General features: G+C 39.7%; 1 protein-coding gene across 2 annotated transcripts in view; it reads left to right on the top strand.

Moving 5' to 3' along the window:
* Pak2 (p21 (RAC1) activated kinase 2) overlaps nucleotides 1–20,229 on the top strand; it is a 63,276-nt gene that overhangs the window by 25,810 nt on the left and 17,237 nt on the right. For both annotated transcript variants that reach the window (XM_021645125.2, XM_021645124.2), the window contains 6 exons: nucleotides 3,487–3,697; nucleotides 13,085–13,185; nucleotides 14,824–14,971; nucleotides 15,674–15,705; nucleotides 16,830–16,937; nucleotides 18,694–18,826. In XM_021645125.2, the coding sequence (XP_021500800.1) occupies nucleotides 3,508–3,697; nucleotides 13,085–13,185; nucleotides 14,824–14,971; nucleotides 15,674–15,705; nucleotides 16,830–16,937; nucleotides 18,694–18,826 (712 nt within the window). In that variant the 5' untranslated portion in view covers nucleotides 3,487–3,507. The remainder of the gene's footprint in view (nucleotides 1–3,486; nucleotides 3,698–13,084; nucleotides 13,186–14,823; nucleotides 14,972–15,673; nucleotides 15,706–16,829; nucleotides 16,938–18,693; nucleotides 18,827–20,229) is intronic.

Below are 20,229 nucleotides of genomic sequence, written 5' to 3'. Positions count from 1 at the left end.
CTTTAAAAAGGGCTGTCTCTAACTCGATTAACTATTTCCTTCATGGTATAGAAGCTTTAATATCAAGATATCCCATTTGTCATTTGTTGATCTTATGTCAGAGTGAGAGGAGCCATTTCAGGACAGTGTTGTTTGCCCTAGTTTTCCCTTTAGCAGTTTCAGAATTTAAGGGCCCTGTTCAGAACCTCCTTACTTATGCCAGTATTTTGAATTTTTTCCCTCTAGCAGCTTCAGAATTTCAGGTCTTAATTAAGATCGTTGATCCATTTGGATTTGATTTTTGTGAGAATTAATTCTTCTAATTCTTCTGTATGTGGACATTCAGCTTCCTAGAACCATTTGTTGAAGAAGCTGTTTTTTTCTCCAATGTGTATTTGTTACATCTTTGTCAAAAATCAGGTGTTTGCAGCTGTGGGTTTTTTGTTTTGCCTAGTTTTAATCTGGGTCTTTTATTCTGCTGATCTGTGTTTTTGTGCCAGTACCATGCTGTTGTTTTTACCATGACTCTACAGTGTAACCTGAAGTCAGATATGGTGTTACCTCCAGCATTCTTGTTTTTGCTAAGGATTGTTTTGTTTCTTGGTGTCTTTTGTGCTTCTATATTAACTTTAAGATTATTTTTCTGATTTCTGTGAAGAGTGGTGCTGAAATTTGAATCAGCAGATTGTTTTCGATAAGGTAGCCATTTTATAATATTAACTGTACTAATCCAAAAGTGTGGGATATTTTTCTATCTTCTAGTGTCTTTAATTTCTTTGATGTTTTAAAGTCTTCATTTTTAGAGCTCTATTACTACTTTGGTTGCATTTATTTCAGAGTGGAGAAGGTAGATGTCTCTTAACTCTCATCTGGGCCTGAACTCTGCTTAGTTGGGAGGTTTTCTTGTCTTAATTATTGTTTCAGTGTCGTTGCTTGTTATAGATCTACTTATTGATCTCATCTTGGTTTAATTATATATAGTAGGCTATATACATCTAGAAATTCATCATTTCTTTTAGATTTTAAAATTTACTGGGATGTAAGTTTTTTTTTTAAAGATTGATTTATTATGTATACAGTGTTCTCCCTGCATGTACACCTGCACACCAGTAGAGATCACTAGATCTCATTATAGATGATTATGAGCCACCATGTGGTTGCTGGGAATTGAACTCAGGACCTCTGGAAGAGCTGACGGTGCTCTTAACTTCTGAGCCATCTCTCCAGTCCCTGGAATCTAAGTTTTTAAGGTCTGTCCTTAGGATTTTCAGAATTTCATTGATATTTGTTATCATGTCTTTTTGCCTCTTAATTTTAAACTTGGGTTTTCTGTCTGTTTTGGTTAGTTTGGCAAAGAGTTTATTGATCATCTTATTCTTTTCAAAGAATCAGATTTTTACTTCACTGTTTTTGTTTTGTTTTTTTGTAATTTCACTTTTTTTTTCATCAATCTCTATTAGTGGCACATTCTGTTAGGAAAGTTTATGTGAGAAACTAAATTAAAATCAATCACAAGGCTCCTGTGCATCGAGTTAGGTTAAAGAAGTATTGGTTGGTAGGTTTAAGAGCTAAGGAACTGGAACTGGGAAGATGGCTAAGTCAGTAAAGTGTTGTAAAAGCATCAGAGCCTGCACTGGGGAGGTAGAAACTGGAAGATCCTTGGAGCTTGCTAGCCGTCCAGTTGAGCCAGTTGTTGAGTTCAAATTTCAATGAGAAACCCTATGAAGAAAATATAAGGTACAGAGTTGTTGAAGAGGATACTTCTATCAGCTTCTGGCCTTCCTGTACATGTAAACACATACAAAGGAAAGCCAAGGACTTAACTCTGCTTCTAACAGCAGAACTACGAGAGCCATCCAATATGGCTGGTCAAGAGACCTACTGTTCCCCTTCAGAAATCTGTTTTTCTTTAAGTCTCCATATTATATCAAATCAGATGCTGAGACCCATAACCAAGTCTTCGGCATAGTGTAGGAAATATGAAGGAAGGAGGAATTAGTATATCCTAGAGGGGACAGGGAGCCCACAAGGTCCAAATATATCTGAGCACAGGGGTCTTCTATGAGACTGTTTATCCAACCAAGGACCATGCATGGATATAACCTACAACCCCTGCTCAGACATAGCCCATGGTAGCTCAGTATCCAAGTGAGTTCCCTAGTAAGGGGGACAGGAACTGTTTCTGACATGGACTCATGAGCTTCCCCTCCCCCCTGAGGGAGGAGCAGCTTTGCTAGGCCACAGATAAGGACACTGCAACCATCCTGAAGATACCTGATAAGCTAGGGCCAGATGGAAGGAGAGGACACCCCCTCTCAGTGGACTCAGAAGGGGGCAGGGAGGAGATGAGGGAGGGAGGGAGGGGAGGATTGAGAGGGAAAGAGGGGGTGGGCTGGGTTACAAGTGAATGTATAAAATTATTTAAAAATAAAATCATAAAAATTTAAAAAAAGAAAAAAATGTCTCCACATTATGTAGTATGCCGTGACTATAATCCTGGTGTTTAGAAGGCAGGAGAAGCCCTACAAGTTTATACCCAATTAACAAACGGGCTAGAGAGATGGCTTGGTGGATAAGAGCAATGGCTGTTGTTGGTGGGGGGTGTGGCCTGGTTTTGGTTCCCAGTATCCACCTGGCAGCTCTCAACTGTAACTCCAGTTCCAGGGGATCTGATGCCCTCTTCTGGTCTCTGCATGCGCACGCACACACACATACATACGCAAACACACACACACATACACACACACACACACTCTACAGGCAAGACACAGCACATACAATAAAAACCTTAAAAATTCAAACTTTTCTAATTTGCTTCTCTAATGCTGTGATGAACCACTGATATTTCATGAACAATTTAGAACAAATCTAAATTAACAGTTAAAACACTGACTAAAAACAACTTGGGTGAAGGAAGGGGTTTTTTTGTCTTACAGATCATAGTTCATTATTGGGGAAAGCCAAGGCAGGAGCTTGAAGCAGTGACCATGAGGAGGAATGCTGCTTATTGGGTTGTTCCCTAGGGTTTTGCATACCTTACTTTCCTATATGACCTAGGACCCACCCAGGGGTGGCACTGCCAATGACGGACTGGGCCCTCCCACATTAGTCATTAGCCAGGAAAGTGCTCACAGACTTGCTTGCCCACTGGCCAGTCTGTTGGAGACAGTTCCTCAACTAAGGGTTCCTCTTCCAGGTGAGATTAGCTTGTGTCATGTGTACCAAAATGAGGCAACTCACGAACATAACAACTTTAGTTTGGACTCATCTCAGAATTGTTAGGTAGGTACATTTCTGTAATGTGTTAGTGTGAATGTGCTTTTCAAACATTTCTGTGGCTATTTAGTGGAGATTGGTTTTACTGAGACAAATTTATCTTTTATTATATATCTATATTTTGCAAGTGTCACTAACTGGATCACATTTTCTAATTTGCAGGGGATAATTACTGCCTGTGCTGTCTTTAACCTTGCAATTAATTGAATGTTTTGGGATTGTCTCTTTCAGGCCATTTCATAATTCTGAATCATGTCTGATAACGGAGAACTAGAAGATAAGCCTCCAGCACCTCCTGTGCGAATGAGCAGTACCATTTTTAGCACCGGAGGAAAAGATCCTTTATCAGCCAATCACAGTTTGTTGAAACCTTTGCCTTCTGTTCCTGAGGAAAAAAAACCCAGGAACAAAATCATCTCCATATTCTCAGGCACGGAAAAAGGTAAACAGCTGCTATAATTTTTAAGTCATCATTAGCTTATGATATGTTACCTATATTGCTATCCTATGGTGAATAATAAACACATTAAGAAAACGCTTGCAGGCTGGAGAGATGGCTTAGCAATTAAGATCACTGGCTGCTCTTGCAGAAGATGACTCGGGTTTGATTCCTAGCACCTACAGGGCAGTTTACCACTGTCTGTAACTCCAGTTCCAGGGAATCCAACATCCTTTTCTGGCCTCCACCTGCACCAGGCATGCATGTGGTACACATTCGTACACACAGGCAAATATGTGTACACATAAAATAAAGTAAATCTTGAAGAATGAAAACACTTGATGCTGATGCTTGATGGCACACTGTTTACTTAGTACTTAGGAGACTGAGGCAGAAGGCTCACTTGAGTTCAGGAGTTCAAAGCCAGCCTATCTCTAAAACAAAACAAGCAAAACCTATTCATTCATTCCCAAGCTGTTGATCCTCATGTCTGCAGGTACGTGCTACCATGTCTAGCAAGACTACCTTGTTAAGCTGTGATTGCTTGTTTAATCTGCTTGCTACAGTTACGCCCTTCATTTCCTGAGACCTTTCTAAACTTTCTTACATTAGTGAGATTTGTGATTGCCCTAGTCTGTTCTGTGTGGCTTTAACAAAGTATTTGAGGCTGGGTACTTTACGTAGGAATGATGGTATACACCTTTAATCCCAGCACTTAGGAGGCAGAGGCAGATGGATATACATGAGTTCTAGGCCACCCTGGTCTACATAGTCAGCACCAGGTCATCCAAGGCTATTTAAGTAAAACCCTGTCTCAACCCTACCTGCCTGAAAAGAGGTTCATGGTCTGTGCTTCTCATGGCCAGAAACTGCAAACAGCACAGTCATAGTGTCCGATGGGGACAGTATCTCAGCACAGTGAAGATTCAGATGAGGAGCCAGCTGTTTATGGGAATGTTCAAATCCAGAAGCAGCAGACTCAGAAGGGGCTAGTCACCCTTTGTGGGCATCTGCATTCTCAGAAGTTCCTGTGCTCTCTGGCACCAACATTAATCCATTCTAAAGGTGGTCATGACCCAGTTACCTCCTATGGTGTCCTGTCCCTTAAAGGTCCAACTACTTTTCATACTGTTTTATTGTTGTTTGGTTTTTTGTTTTGTTTAGATATTCTCCTATAGCTGAGCCTGGCATCAAACTGTCCCATTAGTCCCAGGACTGAGAGACAGGCAGATCTCTGTGAGTTCTAGGCCAGCTAGGCAGTGCTGCACAGTGAGACCCTGTCTCAAAAAAAAAAAAAGTTTGTTCAGATCACTTGTTTATTTTTATTGAGGTGGTTTGTTTTGTTCTTCATATACTCTGGATATTGATCCCTTGTATTAAGTAGTTTAAATATTTTCATATTTTCTCCCATTCAGCAGGTGGTGTTTTTTTCCCCACTGTTGTGTGTGTGTGCGTGTGTGTGTGTGTGAGTGTGTGTGTGTGTGTGTGTTGGAAAAGCTTGTTAGCTTGGCACATTCCGATGGAATTACACTTTTTATAACAATTCACTGATCCTTTTTGCTTGCCTGTTAATGTTTACATACTCTGTCTGAGTTGCCAGGAATAAAATGATAAACAAAGGAAACAGTCCCTACCCTTACTAGTCCAAAAGCTAGTGGAGCTGGGACTATAACTATAGCGTGTGAGGCGCTAAGTTTGGGTTTGGGGGGGTTGAGAGCAAATGTAGCATGTAATTGTGAACTGTGAAAAGTGACACAGAGCTAGTGTAAGATGGCTGAGTAATTTGGAGTATTTGGGAAAGCTTCCTAAGGAAAAGAAAACTACAGCTTTAAAACTACAGGAGAATGAAGCAACGTTTAAAGTATATTCTGTGCCTGGAGAAAAGCTGTTAGCTGCCTGGCCACAGGGTCGTGGTGCACTCATGGGACTGAGTGCAGGCTAGTGTGACTTAAAAACAGGGCACGTGATAATCACGGTCTAGTGTGGTATTCACATGGAGCCACATACAACAGAAACTGAAAAAGTGGGACAGGATCTGATCACAAAGGGCATTGTATTCTGTGCTGTAGAGCTTAGATTTTCTTTGTTTCCTGGGGAACCATTGCAGAATTTAATTCAGGGCAAGAGCTGGCCAGGTTTCTATTTGAGGTACAGGAGACTGGTAGCCATATAGAAAATGGGTTTTGTTGGAGGTCTAACACTACCTTGGAAACTATCAGGCATTTGCAGTAGCCCTTAGCTAGTTTAGTACTTTTAATAATGAAAATGGCAGTGAGCCCTTGTCTTGGCTTAGTCGGATAGCCAGTGTTGAGTTGGTGGAGTATTCATCAACTGAGGAAGTTTTACACCTGTATGTCAGCCTGTGTGCACTTTCATATCCCTGGGGTTACGAAGATGATATGTAAACAGTTTTTCTTAGCTGGGCCAGGTAGTACACACCTGTAATCCCAGCACTCAGAGAGGCAGAGGCAGGCGGATCTCTGAGTTCAAGGCCAGCCTGGTGTACAGATGAGTCCAGGACAGCCAAGGCTACACAGAGAAACCTGTCTCAAAAAACCAAAAGAAAAAAAAGAAAAGAACCTTCTTTCTAGAAATCCAGTATTACTGTTAATACTAGTTTATGTTTCACTTACTTCCTGGAGAATAAATACGCTTCTGTGTGACAGAACAAGTTTAGTTGCACTCATTTGAAGTTAGTCTAAATCACAAGAAAAGATATCATCACTGATTATTAGACTAGAAACTGAGGAGTCTTCTGTTTAAGCAGATAAGTGTTTCCTTTCTTCCTCTTTTCTTTTGTGGAATGCACAGCAGTCTTCCATCTCATTCTGCCAAGTGCTGGGTCCCAGTCATGAGCCATCAGGCCCAGCTTCAGATGAGGCTGTTCTTAACTGTGACTTCAGCTAGGTCACATGTAGAAAAAGGCAGTGGCCTTAAGATTCTGTGTCAACATGTGGATTTTACCTCCTCCTCTTCCTGCTGCTGCTCTTTTGATTTTTATAGGTTTCAAAAGTGATTCAAAGAAGTTTCCATGGTCCATTATTTTCCATCTAGTGATCTGTTGCCTGAAGGTAGATATCTTATAGATTCTTATTTTTGACAAGCGAAAATGGGAAATTAACTTATTTTTAAGAATGAACAGGTTTTTTTTCCCAAAGCTCAAGTATCTTGCATAATTATTTCTTTTTTTCTTTTCTTTTTTTTTTTTTTTTTTCCTGGGGGGAAGCCAGTGGTGTTGGCACATGTGTTTTGATCTCAGCACTCAGGAGGCAGAGGCAGACAGATCTCTGAGTTCAAGGACAACCATGGCTACACAGAGAAACCATGTCTCAAAAAAACAAAAATTTTTGTTAGGCCAGGTGTGGTGACACATCTTTAATCCTAGTACGGAGGAAGCAGAGGCAGGCGGATCCAGTGGGTTCTCAACCAGTCAGAGCTATTTAGAGAGGTTACTGTGCACATGTGCATGCATGTGCCTGTGAGCCATGGTGAATGTGAGAGCTGTGTCTCTCGTTCCACCGGGTGTGTCCAGCAGAAGAAGCTCAGGCTGTTGGGCTTGGCATCTTTACTTGCCTTGCTAGCCCACTGTTTTCATTTGAGTAGACTGACATATTTCTAGGCTGTTTAATCATATTTGTGTTTTCCTTTGTTCTGTTATCTCTAACATTTATGAAATGTTCTTTCATACACACACACACACACACACACACACACACACACACACATATTTATTTATTTATTTTACTTTTTAACATCTCAAAGGTGGAGGACCTGGCTGGGCCTTAGACACAAGAACTGCATCTTTTTTTTCCTTGTCCCTGAACTTTTTTCCTGTTTGCTGATTCAGCATGGACTTCATTCTTGTATTAAGAAAGGGAGCTTTCAACAACAGATGGCCTTCTTATGATCTGGTCACTGGAGCTATGGTGATTTTCTCTAAGTCTGGCATAGCTCAGATAGTCTCTGTGTGAAGCAGTTGGCTGGAATGTTAGGTGGGTGGGGGACAGTTGTGGCTGATGTAGCTTGAAGGTTGATACCCACCTTGGACTAGGCATCCATGATCAAGGTCACATAAGAACATGCATGGGGAGCTCTCAGGTTAACAGGAGAAAAGAATCTGGAGCAGACTTTTGAAAAAAGAAGAAACAAACTTTTTTCCCCCCTGTCATTTCTACAGAAACAGTATACAAAGTAAACTGTTACTTCATAGGCTACAAATACTTTCTTCTGTTTGCAGTATAATGAGTTAGAAGCCCAGGTACAAAAAGGACCGGAAGTCCTGACCTCAGATTACTCAAATCAGTCTGGTGGAAACTGTAAGGTTGCTTATGAACTGTGTCATTGTGTATTTTAGTAAAGACAAGAAAATTTTATGCAAGCTTAATAATTTCCTTTCCACAATCAATTTGACTGTATTCTTGCCATGTCTCTTGTTGGTAAATATGTGTACCTGGAAGATCTAGAGGAAGCCTGGACATTTTGCAGAAATGTGTTATCACTAGTCAAAAAATGGTATTGTTTCCTATGAGTGCTAGATTAGTAATAAACAAAGAAAAGCATGTTTAACATAGTATGTATAGAATTCTCAAACAACAGTGCAGTAGAATCTTTTGGTTAAACATGGCATATTGAAATACTTGCATAGTGTGTGTGTGTGTGTGTGTAAGTAAGTACATGTTTGTGCCCAACCCCAAGACCCAACTGAAATGACAGTTTAAAAGCCATTTGTTTTTAAAGTCACTGTAAAGGGTAAAGAAAACAGAAAAGGGAACAGGGTCCAAGGATTCTCAGCATGCACTGAGAAGATTGCAGTGGAAAGACCATAGCTGCTTAAGTGGACAGAGAGACAGCAGTTGCAGAATGGAGTATGAGAGAGAAATAACCATTTTCCCTTCTAAGAGTTTCAGTGACTCGGGATTTAGAAACTGTAGGGAGAGGAGAGTGATGTCCATAGAATTACTTAAATCTACATAGGAAGTTATCCAACATACTTGTCAGAATTCACTGTTTCCCTCCACTAACGGGCCACATATATATTCTCTTTGGGAATCCTGAAAAATGAAAGCATCAGACTAAAAAAATACATATATTTTTTTCCAAGTCATCACACAGAACTTCTGTCTGCCTTGCTTTCAGAGTACTTTCTCCTTCACCTGGCCTGCAGACTAGACACTGGAAGGTTTCTCTGGATAAACGGAATGTTGTGGGGAAAGTACTTTAGATACACAGAATCCTATCTTCATCTTTAACCTAGCTTGTGTCCTGGTTAGTTGTGTAATGTTTTTCTGTAAGCATGGACAGCAAAGGGTCACCAGACATCTGAAAACAGCACTCAGACATAAAATCTCAGAGTAGTTGGGAGCACCACATTAGCATGTGCTGTGTGAGGCCCGGCCTGAACAACTAAGTGAAATCTAGGCTAGCCGAGGCTCTATGTCCTGTCTCCAAAAACCTGTAATTTTATTAAACAGAAGTTTAGAAAAAGCTTTCCACTTCAGGAGAAAACCAACAAACCAGTGAACTCAGCTGGCATACATGTACATACAGCATAATCTTTGAGGAGAGAAGATAAATTTATGAAACAAGAAAAGGATTTTCAGAGGAAAAAAAAAAGAACAATGAGAAATAATTCTTGGAAAATCAGTATTTAAAATTAATAGAACAAGTGGTGATGGTGGTGCATGCCTTTAATTTCCAGCACTTGGGAGGCAGAAGCTGGGGTATCTCTGCTTTCCAGGACAGCCAGGGCTACACAGAGAAACCCTATTTTGAAAAGAAAAAAAAGAAACAAATAGAAAATTAACAGAACAGATGTGATACCAATAGGCAGTTGAGAAGATAATCAAGAAAGTTCTCCCAGAGTTTTTTTTTTTTTTAAGATGGGAAAAAGATAAGTTATATGTTGCAAATAATGAGTAGATTAAACAGAATAGGGGAAATAAAGAAATAATACATTTAAAAAATTTGGCTGGAGAGATGGCACAGCATTTACCAAAGGTCCTGAGTTCAATTCCCAGCAACCACATGGTGGCTCACAACCATCTGTAATGGAGTCTGATTCCTTCTTCTGGTGTGCATGAAAACAAAGTATATGTTCATACACATACAATAAATAAATAAATCTTTAAAAAATTATTTTATGTGTCTTAGTGTGAAGGTGTCAGATCCCTTGGAATTGGGGTTACAGACAGTTGTGAGCTGCCTGTGGGTGCTGGGAATTGAACCCGGGTCCTTTGGAAGAGCAAACAATACTCTTAACCACTGAGCAATCTCTCCGGCCCCCAAGAAATAATTTTTGAAAAGAGACCCAGCGGTAATCCAGGGGCTGGAGAGGTGGCTCAATATATATATATATTTAAATATAATTTATTTATTATTTATAAAGCATTCTGTCCGCGCACCAGAAGAGGGCACCAATTCTCACTATAGATGGTTGTGAGCCACCATGTGGTTGCTGGAAATTGAACTCAGGACCATTGGAAGAACAGCTAGCATTCTTAACCTCTGAGCCATCTCTCCAGCCCAGAGGTGGCTCAATATTAAAGAGCGCTTGCTGCTGGGTTTAGTTCCTCTTACCCACACGATGGTTCACAGCCAGGACCTGATGCAGTCTTCCGAGCTCCGTGGACAGACACTGCATGTAGGTGCTACCCTTACATACATATGGTGCAAAGTATTAGTGTGCATTAAGAAAAATTAGTAATTTTAAAAATTGGGAGGATGGAGAGATAAGTCAGCAGTTAAGAGCACTGAGCACTTGGCTGTTCTTGAAGAGGACCTGGGTTTGGTTCCTTGCATGCAGCTGACATCATGCAGCTGACCTCACCTGTAACTTCAGTTTCAGGACATCTAATGGCTGCTTTTGGCTTTGAGCATACCTGCACACACTGGTGCACATACACTCAAGCTGACACACACAAAAGTAACTAAGATACGGAAAAATACTGTTATTTGATGACGGGCTAGAGCAGTGGACAAGAATGGAATAAGGAGTGGTTGCTAATTGATACAGGCTTTTCTAGGGGATGATGAAGATATGCTAGTTACATGGTGATAATGATTGTGAAATTATGAATATATTAAACCTTCTTGATTATACAATTTAAACAGGTAAAATAACACAGGAGATGGAAAGGAATAATAAAACTCAATTCAAATGATTGCAAAAATGATGAATAAAGCAGCCAAAAGTACATCCTATACAGGAAATCTCCATTTCTATATGAAGTTTGGTTTTGATGATTTGTTTTTTTGGGGGGTTTTGTTGTTGTTTTTGTTTGTTTGTTTGTTTTCTACACAGAGTGTTTCTGTGTAGCCTTGGCTGTCCTGGAACTTACTGTGTTGGAAGCTATCCTCAAACTGACAGTTTCTCCTGCCTCTGCCTCCAGAGGCAGGATCCTAATGCTAGGATACAAGCGTGCACCACTACTGCTTGTATACATGAAGTTTTTATATAAACTTTCATGTTAGGTTAGAATAAAAGGTGTGCTGAGGTTGGTAGTAGAAGTCAGGATAGAGCATATAATTAATACATACAGGTCAAGGTTCAGTCTCCACTAAGAAGACACAAGGTAATGTTGAGTACAAGTATGTACTGATACATTCAAGTTATGGAAATTAATACAGATTTCCAAAGCTTGCTTTAGGAAAGATTAGAGAACACTGTGTATATCCTAGAAAAGTTTAGTTTATAGCTAAAACTCTTTCTACAAAGAAAATTGAAGACTTGATTGGCTTCATTAGTGAATCAATGAAATATTTAAAGAAGAAATGATATAAGTTTTATACAATTTCCAGAAAATGTTTCCCGACACATTTAGTGAGTTTCGTGTTACATGGATATCCAAACCAAAGACATTACAAAGAGAAAGCTATAGATCTCTTGAACTTGGCAAAGTTTTAACAGTAGTAATCCAACAGTGTAAAAAGGGCAATAGATTGGGGCCAAGTAGAGTTTGTTTCAGGACTGCAAGGCTAGTTAAACATTTGAAAATTGGTATAATTTAGGATAAGCTGTATAATCTATTAAGTAGATGTAGAGAAGACATTTGACATAATCCAATATTAATTTCTGAGCAAACAATATCAAGGGAAATTTAGTAAATTTATATAAAGGGCATGTTAGGAATAATGATTGTTGATAGTAAACTCAAAAAACTGACTTTTCACTCCCTGTTTCAGTAAGAATACAAAAATTCCTATTAATGCTTTTATTGAACCTAGGTCTAGGGACTAGCCAGTTCAATAAGATGAAATAATTAAATGAATGATCCAGATTAGAAAGTTACAGCAGCCTCTCCTTAGCTTAGCATAGTGTATTACTTACAGAAGATCCTGTGATGCCTACAAAATTTAAAAATAATTAGAAGAAAGTGTCAAAAGATCAGTCCCTACACATGTGAGGCAAGCAAGCTACCTCTAAGCTACATTCCCAACCCCAAAAATGCCTTTTTTAGTAACATCAAAAATTAGTAAATATTCCTGTGCAGATATATGATGAAAGCAGTGGCAGGGTCTGAAATCTGTCTGTCAATACTAGCAAACATTTCTGTAAGAAATTAAAGACCTAATTCGTAGAGGTTTTTTTGTTGTTCATGGATCAGAAGACAAGGTATGAATAAACTCTTACAACTGATTTATGGATTAAATGCAATTCCTGTCACAGCCCTAGAAGGCTTTTTGTAGAAATTAAAAATATTTTGAATTTCATATAGAAATGTAGAGGACCTGAATTAATCTCAGCAGATTTCAAAAAAGTATAAAAAGGACCTAGACTGTACTTAGAATGTTTGTTACAAAGATGACAGTAATCAAGGTAGACAGGATTGCCATAATGATAGATGATTTTAAGAGAGCAGAGCATCTAGAAATAGATCCACGAGTTTAAGAGGTACAGATTAGAGGAGGAGGACTGGGAAGGACAAGGAATTGGGGTGTTTGAATTTGGGAAGGATGTTAATGATGTTGGAAGAATTTTTTTTTTTTAAACAGAACCATAAGAAAGTTGGGTAATGTAAAAATATTACATTTACAAACTAATAAAAAGTGTAAACCAGGTATTATGGCTCATGCATTTAGTCTTAATATCCATAGGTTGATACAGAAGAATTGCAATGAATTTGAAGCCAGTGTAGGCTGGAGAATGAGGCCCTGTCTCTGAAAAGCGGGTTGGAGGAGGAAGAGGGAGGAAAGAAGGAAGACTTCCGCTTGGGCACGTGGCCTGTGTGAAATGTCTTTGGTGGCACCCTCCAGCAGGGTGCATGGTGTGTGTACCAGTTTTCTATAATAACTTCATTCCTAATCGGTTTCAGGAAAAATAAAAACACAATAATGAGTGCCATTAGTCTTGTGTAAAGGGATTATTTTCTCTTCCCCGCCCCCACCCTCTAGGAAGTAAAAAGAAAGAAAAAGAACGGCCAGAGATTTCTCCTCCGTCTGATTTTGAGCACACCATCCATGTTGGCTTTGATGCCGTTACTGGAGAGTTCACTGTAAGTTTCCTAGTGGAATATGTCATGATATTAGAGCCCGGTGTTGAAGGGTGTGCAGAGAAGCGCTTACTGAGGGGAGTGGTGTGCGCACCTTTAACCCCACCCCTTAGGAAGCATTTCAGGACAGTCAGAGACGCACAGAGAAAGCATGTCTCAAAAACAGAAAAAGAAAAAAAGAGAGAGAGAAGCACTTGCTGTGCAAATGTGAGGGCCTGAGTTTAAATCCAGAAGGCACACAACCAGATGAAGTATTGTAGTACTCCTGTGGTGTGGTGGGAGGCGACTCTGAACCGATCATGGAACAGCTAACATGGTGTATGACCAAGTAGGAGAAACGAGACCTTGTCTTAAGGTGGAGGACAGCGATGCCTGAAATAGTCTGACCTCTACAGATGTGCACACACTCAAAATTAGAAACCAAAAAAGGTACTCAAGCATTTTGTTCAGTGTTAAGTTTGAAATCAGTTTTTCTCTGTGATTTGAGACAGGATTTTTATATAACCAGACTGGCCTCCCATGACATTTTGTAATTGGGGCTGGTCTTGAACTCAGTCTTCCTGTCTCTGCCTTGCATGTGGTGGGGTAACAACTATGGGCTAACATGACTGGTGTTGAGCTTTTCTATCCCATGTGATTATCAGTTCTTTTTCTATTCCTTTTGTTGTTTAATGCAGTCTCATTATAAGTCAGTAAAACCTGGAACTGAGTCCTCTTGCTTTTAGGCAGGAGTGTGGGGTTATGCACTGACTACCATAATTAGCATTAAGGTATCAATTCTTACTGGTTTTTGCTTGTCATAAAAATATTAGTGATTGGGGCTAAAGAGATGGCTCAGAAGATTACAATACTTTTTTCTCTTGGAGAGGACCTGGGTTCCAATCGCAGCACCCACATGGTGCTTACAACCATCTGCGACTCCAGCCTACTCGGCAGCATTTTAAGCCAGTAGAGGACCCTATCTCAAAAAAAAAAAAAAAAAAAAAAAAAAACTTGGAAGGCACCTGACAACCACAGTAGAGAATAATATCATTTGACCATGTAGTCCTTTAAAAAAAAAAAAAAAAAACTAGACTTTTGGCTAGACATGATGACACATACCTTTAATTTCAGCACTTGGGAGGCAGAGACAGGCAGATCTCTGAATTGGAGACCAGCCTGGTCTACAGATTGAGTGAGTCCTATGACAGCTAGGGTTACACAGAGAATCCCTGTCTTGAAAAAAATAAAACAACAACAAAAAACCCCCCTATACTTTTGTAATCCCAGTACTAAGACAACTGAGGGAAGTATTGTGAGTTCCAGGCCAGGCTGAACTATATAGTTAAAACTTTTGTTTCAAAAATAAATAAATACGGGCTTAGACACAGCTCAGTAGTTAAAAACACTTGTTTTTGCAGAGGACTTGGGTTCAATTCCCAGCACCCACATTGCAGCTCACAGCCATCCATAACGTGGTGTACAGACATATATTTGGGCAAAACATTCATACATAAGTCTAGAAAATAATAATACAATTTTTAGAAAAGGTTTTTTTTTTTTTAGCCAGACTTAAAGTTTAAGTTGGTTGTCATTGGTCTGTGAAAATATTCTTCATTAGAACATCAAGCCATAACTACCTTGTGGATTTGTTTTTGTTAGGGCATGCCTGAGCAGTGGGCACGGCTGTTGCAGACGTCCAACATTACCAAACTAGAGCAGAAAAAGAACCCTCAAGCCGTGCTGGACGTCCTGAAGTTCTACGACTCTAACACCGTGAAGCAGAAGTACCTGAGCTTTACTCCACCTGGTAAGACCAGACAGTTGTGAGAGGCTGGATCAAGAGAGCTGAAGCGCTGCCAGATAAAAAGATTCCTTCTGGGAAGATTAAAAAAATGGAAGGATAGCTGTTGGCCTTCCTTTTCTCCTCTATAAATCTGCCCTTGAGAGAGTGGTGAGGTTGGCCCAGAGCATGACCGGAGTCTAGAAAATATGTTAACCATATCTTTTTGCCAGAAATGGAGTTGGTGGATTTTTGGCTCTTTGTTTATTTAATCTTTTCCTCTTTGATGCCTTTAAATGACTGCCAGCAATAGAAGGTGGAGAGTCTGAATTTATAGACAAGTTCATGCTAGAGATGGTTATTGTGAGTAGAATAAAACAGAAGTGCTTTAATAAATGGCAGGTTTTGAAGTGAAAAGTGCTTCTCACAACTGGGCGCGGTGGCTATGCCTGTAAGCCCAGCACTCCAGGATGCAGAAGCAGGTGGATCTCTCTTGAGTTCAAGGCCATCCTGGACTACATTTTGAGGTCCAAACCAGCCAAGGATACCTATCCCTGTATATGATATACACACATCAACTGAGTAACAGGGACTGCAGAGCAAATATCAAGCAATCCAGAGCTGCATAGCAAAACCTTGCCTGGTTTGTTTGTTTGTTTGTTTTTTGTCATTTCTCAGTTTCCAGTTTTATTTCTCAAATTGTTAATATCTTTTCTGTTTCACATTTAGAGAAAGATGGCTTCCCTTCTGGAACACCAGCAGTAAGTTAATAATTTATTATAGTTTCTGTTATAATTTGGTTGCCTAAAACAAGTCTTCTAATTTTGCTTGGTAAAGTAGTAAGAACCAGTTGGATGTGGTAGCCTTGTCTCTAGCCCCAGTCTCAAAGAGGCCAAGGTAGTGAAATCACTGAAATTGAAGGACTAGGTGACATGCAAGACCTTGTCTCAAAAAACCAAAAGTAGAGTAAAATGAACTATTAGATAAATATTTGCTTAGTTTTTTGGGTGGTGTGTTTTTAATTTAGCCACCTGATTAGTTGAAGAAGGCGTATTAAGTAAGTAGGATTTGCTTGGTGGGCAATTTAATGTAACTAAACTTGATAATGACCTCAAGAGCAATGTAGTTACTTTTCTATTGTTGCCAAATAGAACCTGAATATGGTGAACTGGCTGGCATATTCTCTTTGCCAAACATCCTACCTGTACCCTTCTGAGTATGTGTGGTAAACTGTAGCACAGTCTAAATAGTTAAAACTGACCAGCTCCTATTCTTTCTTCCTTTTCTTCCTTCCTTCCTTCAGATTATTTTACTTATTTATTATTTGTACAGTGTTTTGCCTGCATGTCAGCAGAGGGCACCAGATCTCATTATATATGTATGTGAGTCACCACCTGGTTACTGGGAATTGAACTCAGGACCTGGAAGAGCAGACAGTACTCTTAACCTCTGAGCCATCTCTCCATCCCCTTAGCTCTTTTTCTTGCTTTGTTAACTGGTTAAATGATGTTTTAAATCCCTCAAAATGTCTACAGAGTCCAGAGGACCTTGGCTTTGCTCCTAGGAAGTAGATTGCTTCCTTATAGAGCACTGTGTGTGCTCATGGAAAAGCAGCAATAGTCCTCCAGTGTACTTGGGAGCTCTGAGTGGTAGAGCAGTTATGCCATACACAATCCTTAGCAAAGTCCCTTCTCCGCTGAAAATTATACTTATTGTATATATTAAGTTACTTTTACTTTTTAATTGGGTATACCTGAACCAGTGAAATTCGATAATTTTTATATGAGTTGAAGAAAGTTTAAAATTTATTTTTTAAAAGGGAACCTCATTTTAACCTTTTAATTTTATTGGTTTATCCTCCTTTTTGCCTCTGTGATGAGTATAGCTGAATACAAAGGGATCAGAAACATCAGCAGTAGTAACAGAGGAAGATGACGATGATGAAGATGCTGCTCCTCCTGTCATTGCCCCTCGGCCAGATCATACAAAATCAGTGAGTGACTGAATGATGACCTGCAACTGTTTGTTTTGAAAACATCAGGCCCTCAGGCTTAAAATATTGTAGTATGGAGAAACTTTTCAACAGGTAAAGGTGCTTGGCACCAAGCCTGACAGCTTTGCATTCACTCCCGGGGACCTGTGTGGTAGACGGTGAACACCTCTGACTGCTACATGCAGATTAGGTGTGTGCATGCAACCCATATACACAATAAGTAAGTTAAAATTAATAAAAATACTTTGAAAAGTAATGTCATGAGTGGGTGTGGTGGTGCACGACTTTAATCGTAGCATGGCAGGTAGATCTCTGTGAGTTGTATACCAGCTAGCTTAGTGAGTTTCAGGCCATACTAAGACACTAGACCCTATCTCCTAAAAAAAAAGAAAAGAAAGAAAATATTTCTTCCCCCTACTCTAAAGACTTTGTATTTCTTTAGCTTTCTCAATATAGTTAAGTATTTTATCTAAAACTTAGGTCATTGTTGTATCTTACTTTGCTGTCAGAGGCTGTGTGTTTAATCAACAGGCATTTGGGAGTTAAATTACTCATCAAGAGAATTAAGAGTAGGGGTCCTTAGCTGAGTGTGGTGGCATAAATCTTTAATCCCAGCACTCAGGAGGCTAACATTGTCGGGTGGGTCTCTGTGAGTTCAAGGCCAGCCTGGCTTGTTATACACAGAGAAACCCTGTCTTAAATATCAACAACAAAAAAAGAGTAGGGGCCTCAAGTGGAGGCAGGTAGTGAGAAACTTCCTGCCCTTCCTGCCATGATGAGGAAGAATGCAAGATGATGATACTTGTGCTACCATGGGGCTCTGGTCCACTCAGTACAGATTTGAGACTGAGGTAGTGATAGAAGACTGGGTTTTCTTTATGACTTACAGGACAGGTATTTTAAGGAAAATGATCATTGAATTTGTGTAAAACTTACATGGGCAGTTACTAAGCTATGTTGGGGTCATTCTGTTTTGGTTTTGAGCCAGAGTCTCAGGTAGTCTAGGCTGGCTTCAAACTCACTTTATAGTTGAGAATGTCCTGGAATTCTTGATCCTTCTGTCTCTGCCTCTCAGCTACCCAAATATAGATGTGTGCTGCTATGCCCACTGCAAGTGTGCTGCTATTATTATTATTATTATTGTATTTTATGTATATGGATGTGTTGCCTGGGTGTGTCCCTGTTGCCTGGGGAGGCTAGAAGAGGGCATCAAATCCTCTGGAACTGGATTTACTGATGGTTTACGAGCAGCCATGTGGGTGCCGGAAACTGAACCCGGGCTCTTAACTGTTCAGCCATCTCTCCAACCTCACAAGTGTGCTTTTTTTCATTAAATTATTCTCAGTACTTTTAATGTGATCACACTGAAATTTCATAAACTTTTTTTTCTAGACACTTTCAAAATGCATACATGCCATGTCAGAAAAAAAAATGTTACACATTATTTTCCGAGTTACATGTTTTGGGGAAGTAGGAGTATTTGTAACAGGGTCTTATCGGAGCCCAGGCTGTCCTATTATTTCATGTATCTGCCTTCTGAGTGTTAGTTTATAGACATGCACCACTGTCCCTGGCAGCTATGTGTTCCTTGTTGAATGTACTGTTCCCAATCTTCAAAACAGTGGGAGACAGAACTTAGTTTTGCTTTAAATAAATAAATAAACAAAGAATGAATTTTCTGCTGCTAAAATCATCTGAAAATGTTTAAATGTTTTTTTTTCTTCAAATCTCAGCAATAAACTATGTATCTCTGCAGATTTACACACGGTCAGTCATCGACCCTATTCCTGCTCCAGTTGGTGATTCTAATGTTGACAGTGGTGCCAAGTCTTCAGACAAGCAGAAAAAGAAAGCCAAGATGACAGATGAAGAGATTATGGAGAAATTAAGTATGCAGTCTATACTATTTTCTTAAAAATATTTGCCCCAAAGCTGGAGATACTTGTTGCTTATTTGGGATCACTTGCTGAGTGTGTGCAGAACCCTTGGTCTCTGCCTAAAGGGCACAGTTGGAAACTCTATCAGAGGGGCTTTGCATGTATGTATGTATGTATGTATGTATGTATGTATGTATGTGCACTTACATCTTCTTAGTGCAAACCTATAAAAATGTCCCTTACAGACTGGCAAGATGGTACAGTAGGAAAGGAAATTCAACCCCAAGCCTGATGTTTCACCCCCTGGGATACAAATGGAGGAAGCTTTAACTTTGTTAAAGCTTGTAGTTAAGTGGCTGCTTTTGGTGGGGACCTAAGTAGACGACTCTGACTGGGCTTCACATGTCCATGTCTTACCTTCAGCAAGTGACAGTGATGTGTCATTTTGACTTAATAGTAAATATGTTTAAATTATTTTTCTAATTTCATGAATTTAATATTTCTTAGTAAATTGAAGTCCATTTCAATATACTTAAGTAGAAAGGTAGAAGATGGGCTGGAAACGTTTGAAAAACCAGTTAAGGATTATTTAGTTGACTATTTATTCATTTATTATTTTTGATAGTAAGTCATTTCACAGCCTTTTTTTCTTTTTTTAATTTAGTTATGTTATAACTCCTGCATTCTGAGAACCCTGTGAGTTTCAGGCTGACTGAGACAATTGGGTCTACTAAAATGTCAGGATTTTAAAGAAAGTGATTAGTAAATCTAACCTGGCCGGGCAATGGGGGTGCACGCCTTTAATCCCAACACTCAGGAGGCAGAGCCAGGTGGATCTCTGAGTTTGAGGCCAGCCTAGTCTACAGAGTAAGTTCTAGGAGAGCCAAGGTTACATAGAGAGGGGGGAAACGTCTAACCTGATGGAAAAGTGTGCCACTTTCTTTTAACTTTGAAATTCTTTCTCTCGGGTGCTGGAGAAATGGCTCAGAGGATAAGAGCACTGATTGCTCTTCCCAAAGGTCCTGAGTTCAATTCCCAGCAAACACATGGTGGCTCACAACCATCTAAACATGAAATCTGGTTCCCTCTTCTGGCGTGCAGGTGTACATGCTAACACACATTGCATAAGTAATAAATAAATAAATCTTTTAAAAAAATTCTTTCTCTCTCTGTGTGTGTGTGTGTGTGTGTGTGTGTGTGTGTGTGTGTGTCTACCTTATGCATAAGTGGTGCCAGCAGAGGTCAGAAGGGGTGTTGGCTCCCCTGGAACTGGAGTTCTGGGTAGATGTGAGCCACTGTGTGGGGGCTGGGAACTGAGCCCAGGTCTTGTGCTTTTAACTGTGGAGACTTCTCTCCATCCCTTACTTAGTTTTCTTTGGTGTTGATGGTTTAAAGCATTTAAATTGTTTGAAACA

This window comes from Meriones unguiculatus, chromosome 17, assembly GCF_030254825.1.
Source record: "Meriones unguiculatus strain TT.TT164.6M chromosome 17, Bangor_MerUng_6.1, whole genome shotgun sequence".
NCBI lineage: Eukaryota > Metazoa > Chordata > Mammalia > Rodentia > Muridae > Meriones > Meriones unguiculatus.
This window is presented reverse-complemented; position numbering and strand designations above follow the sequence as displayed.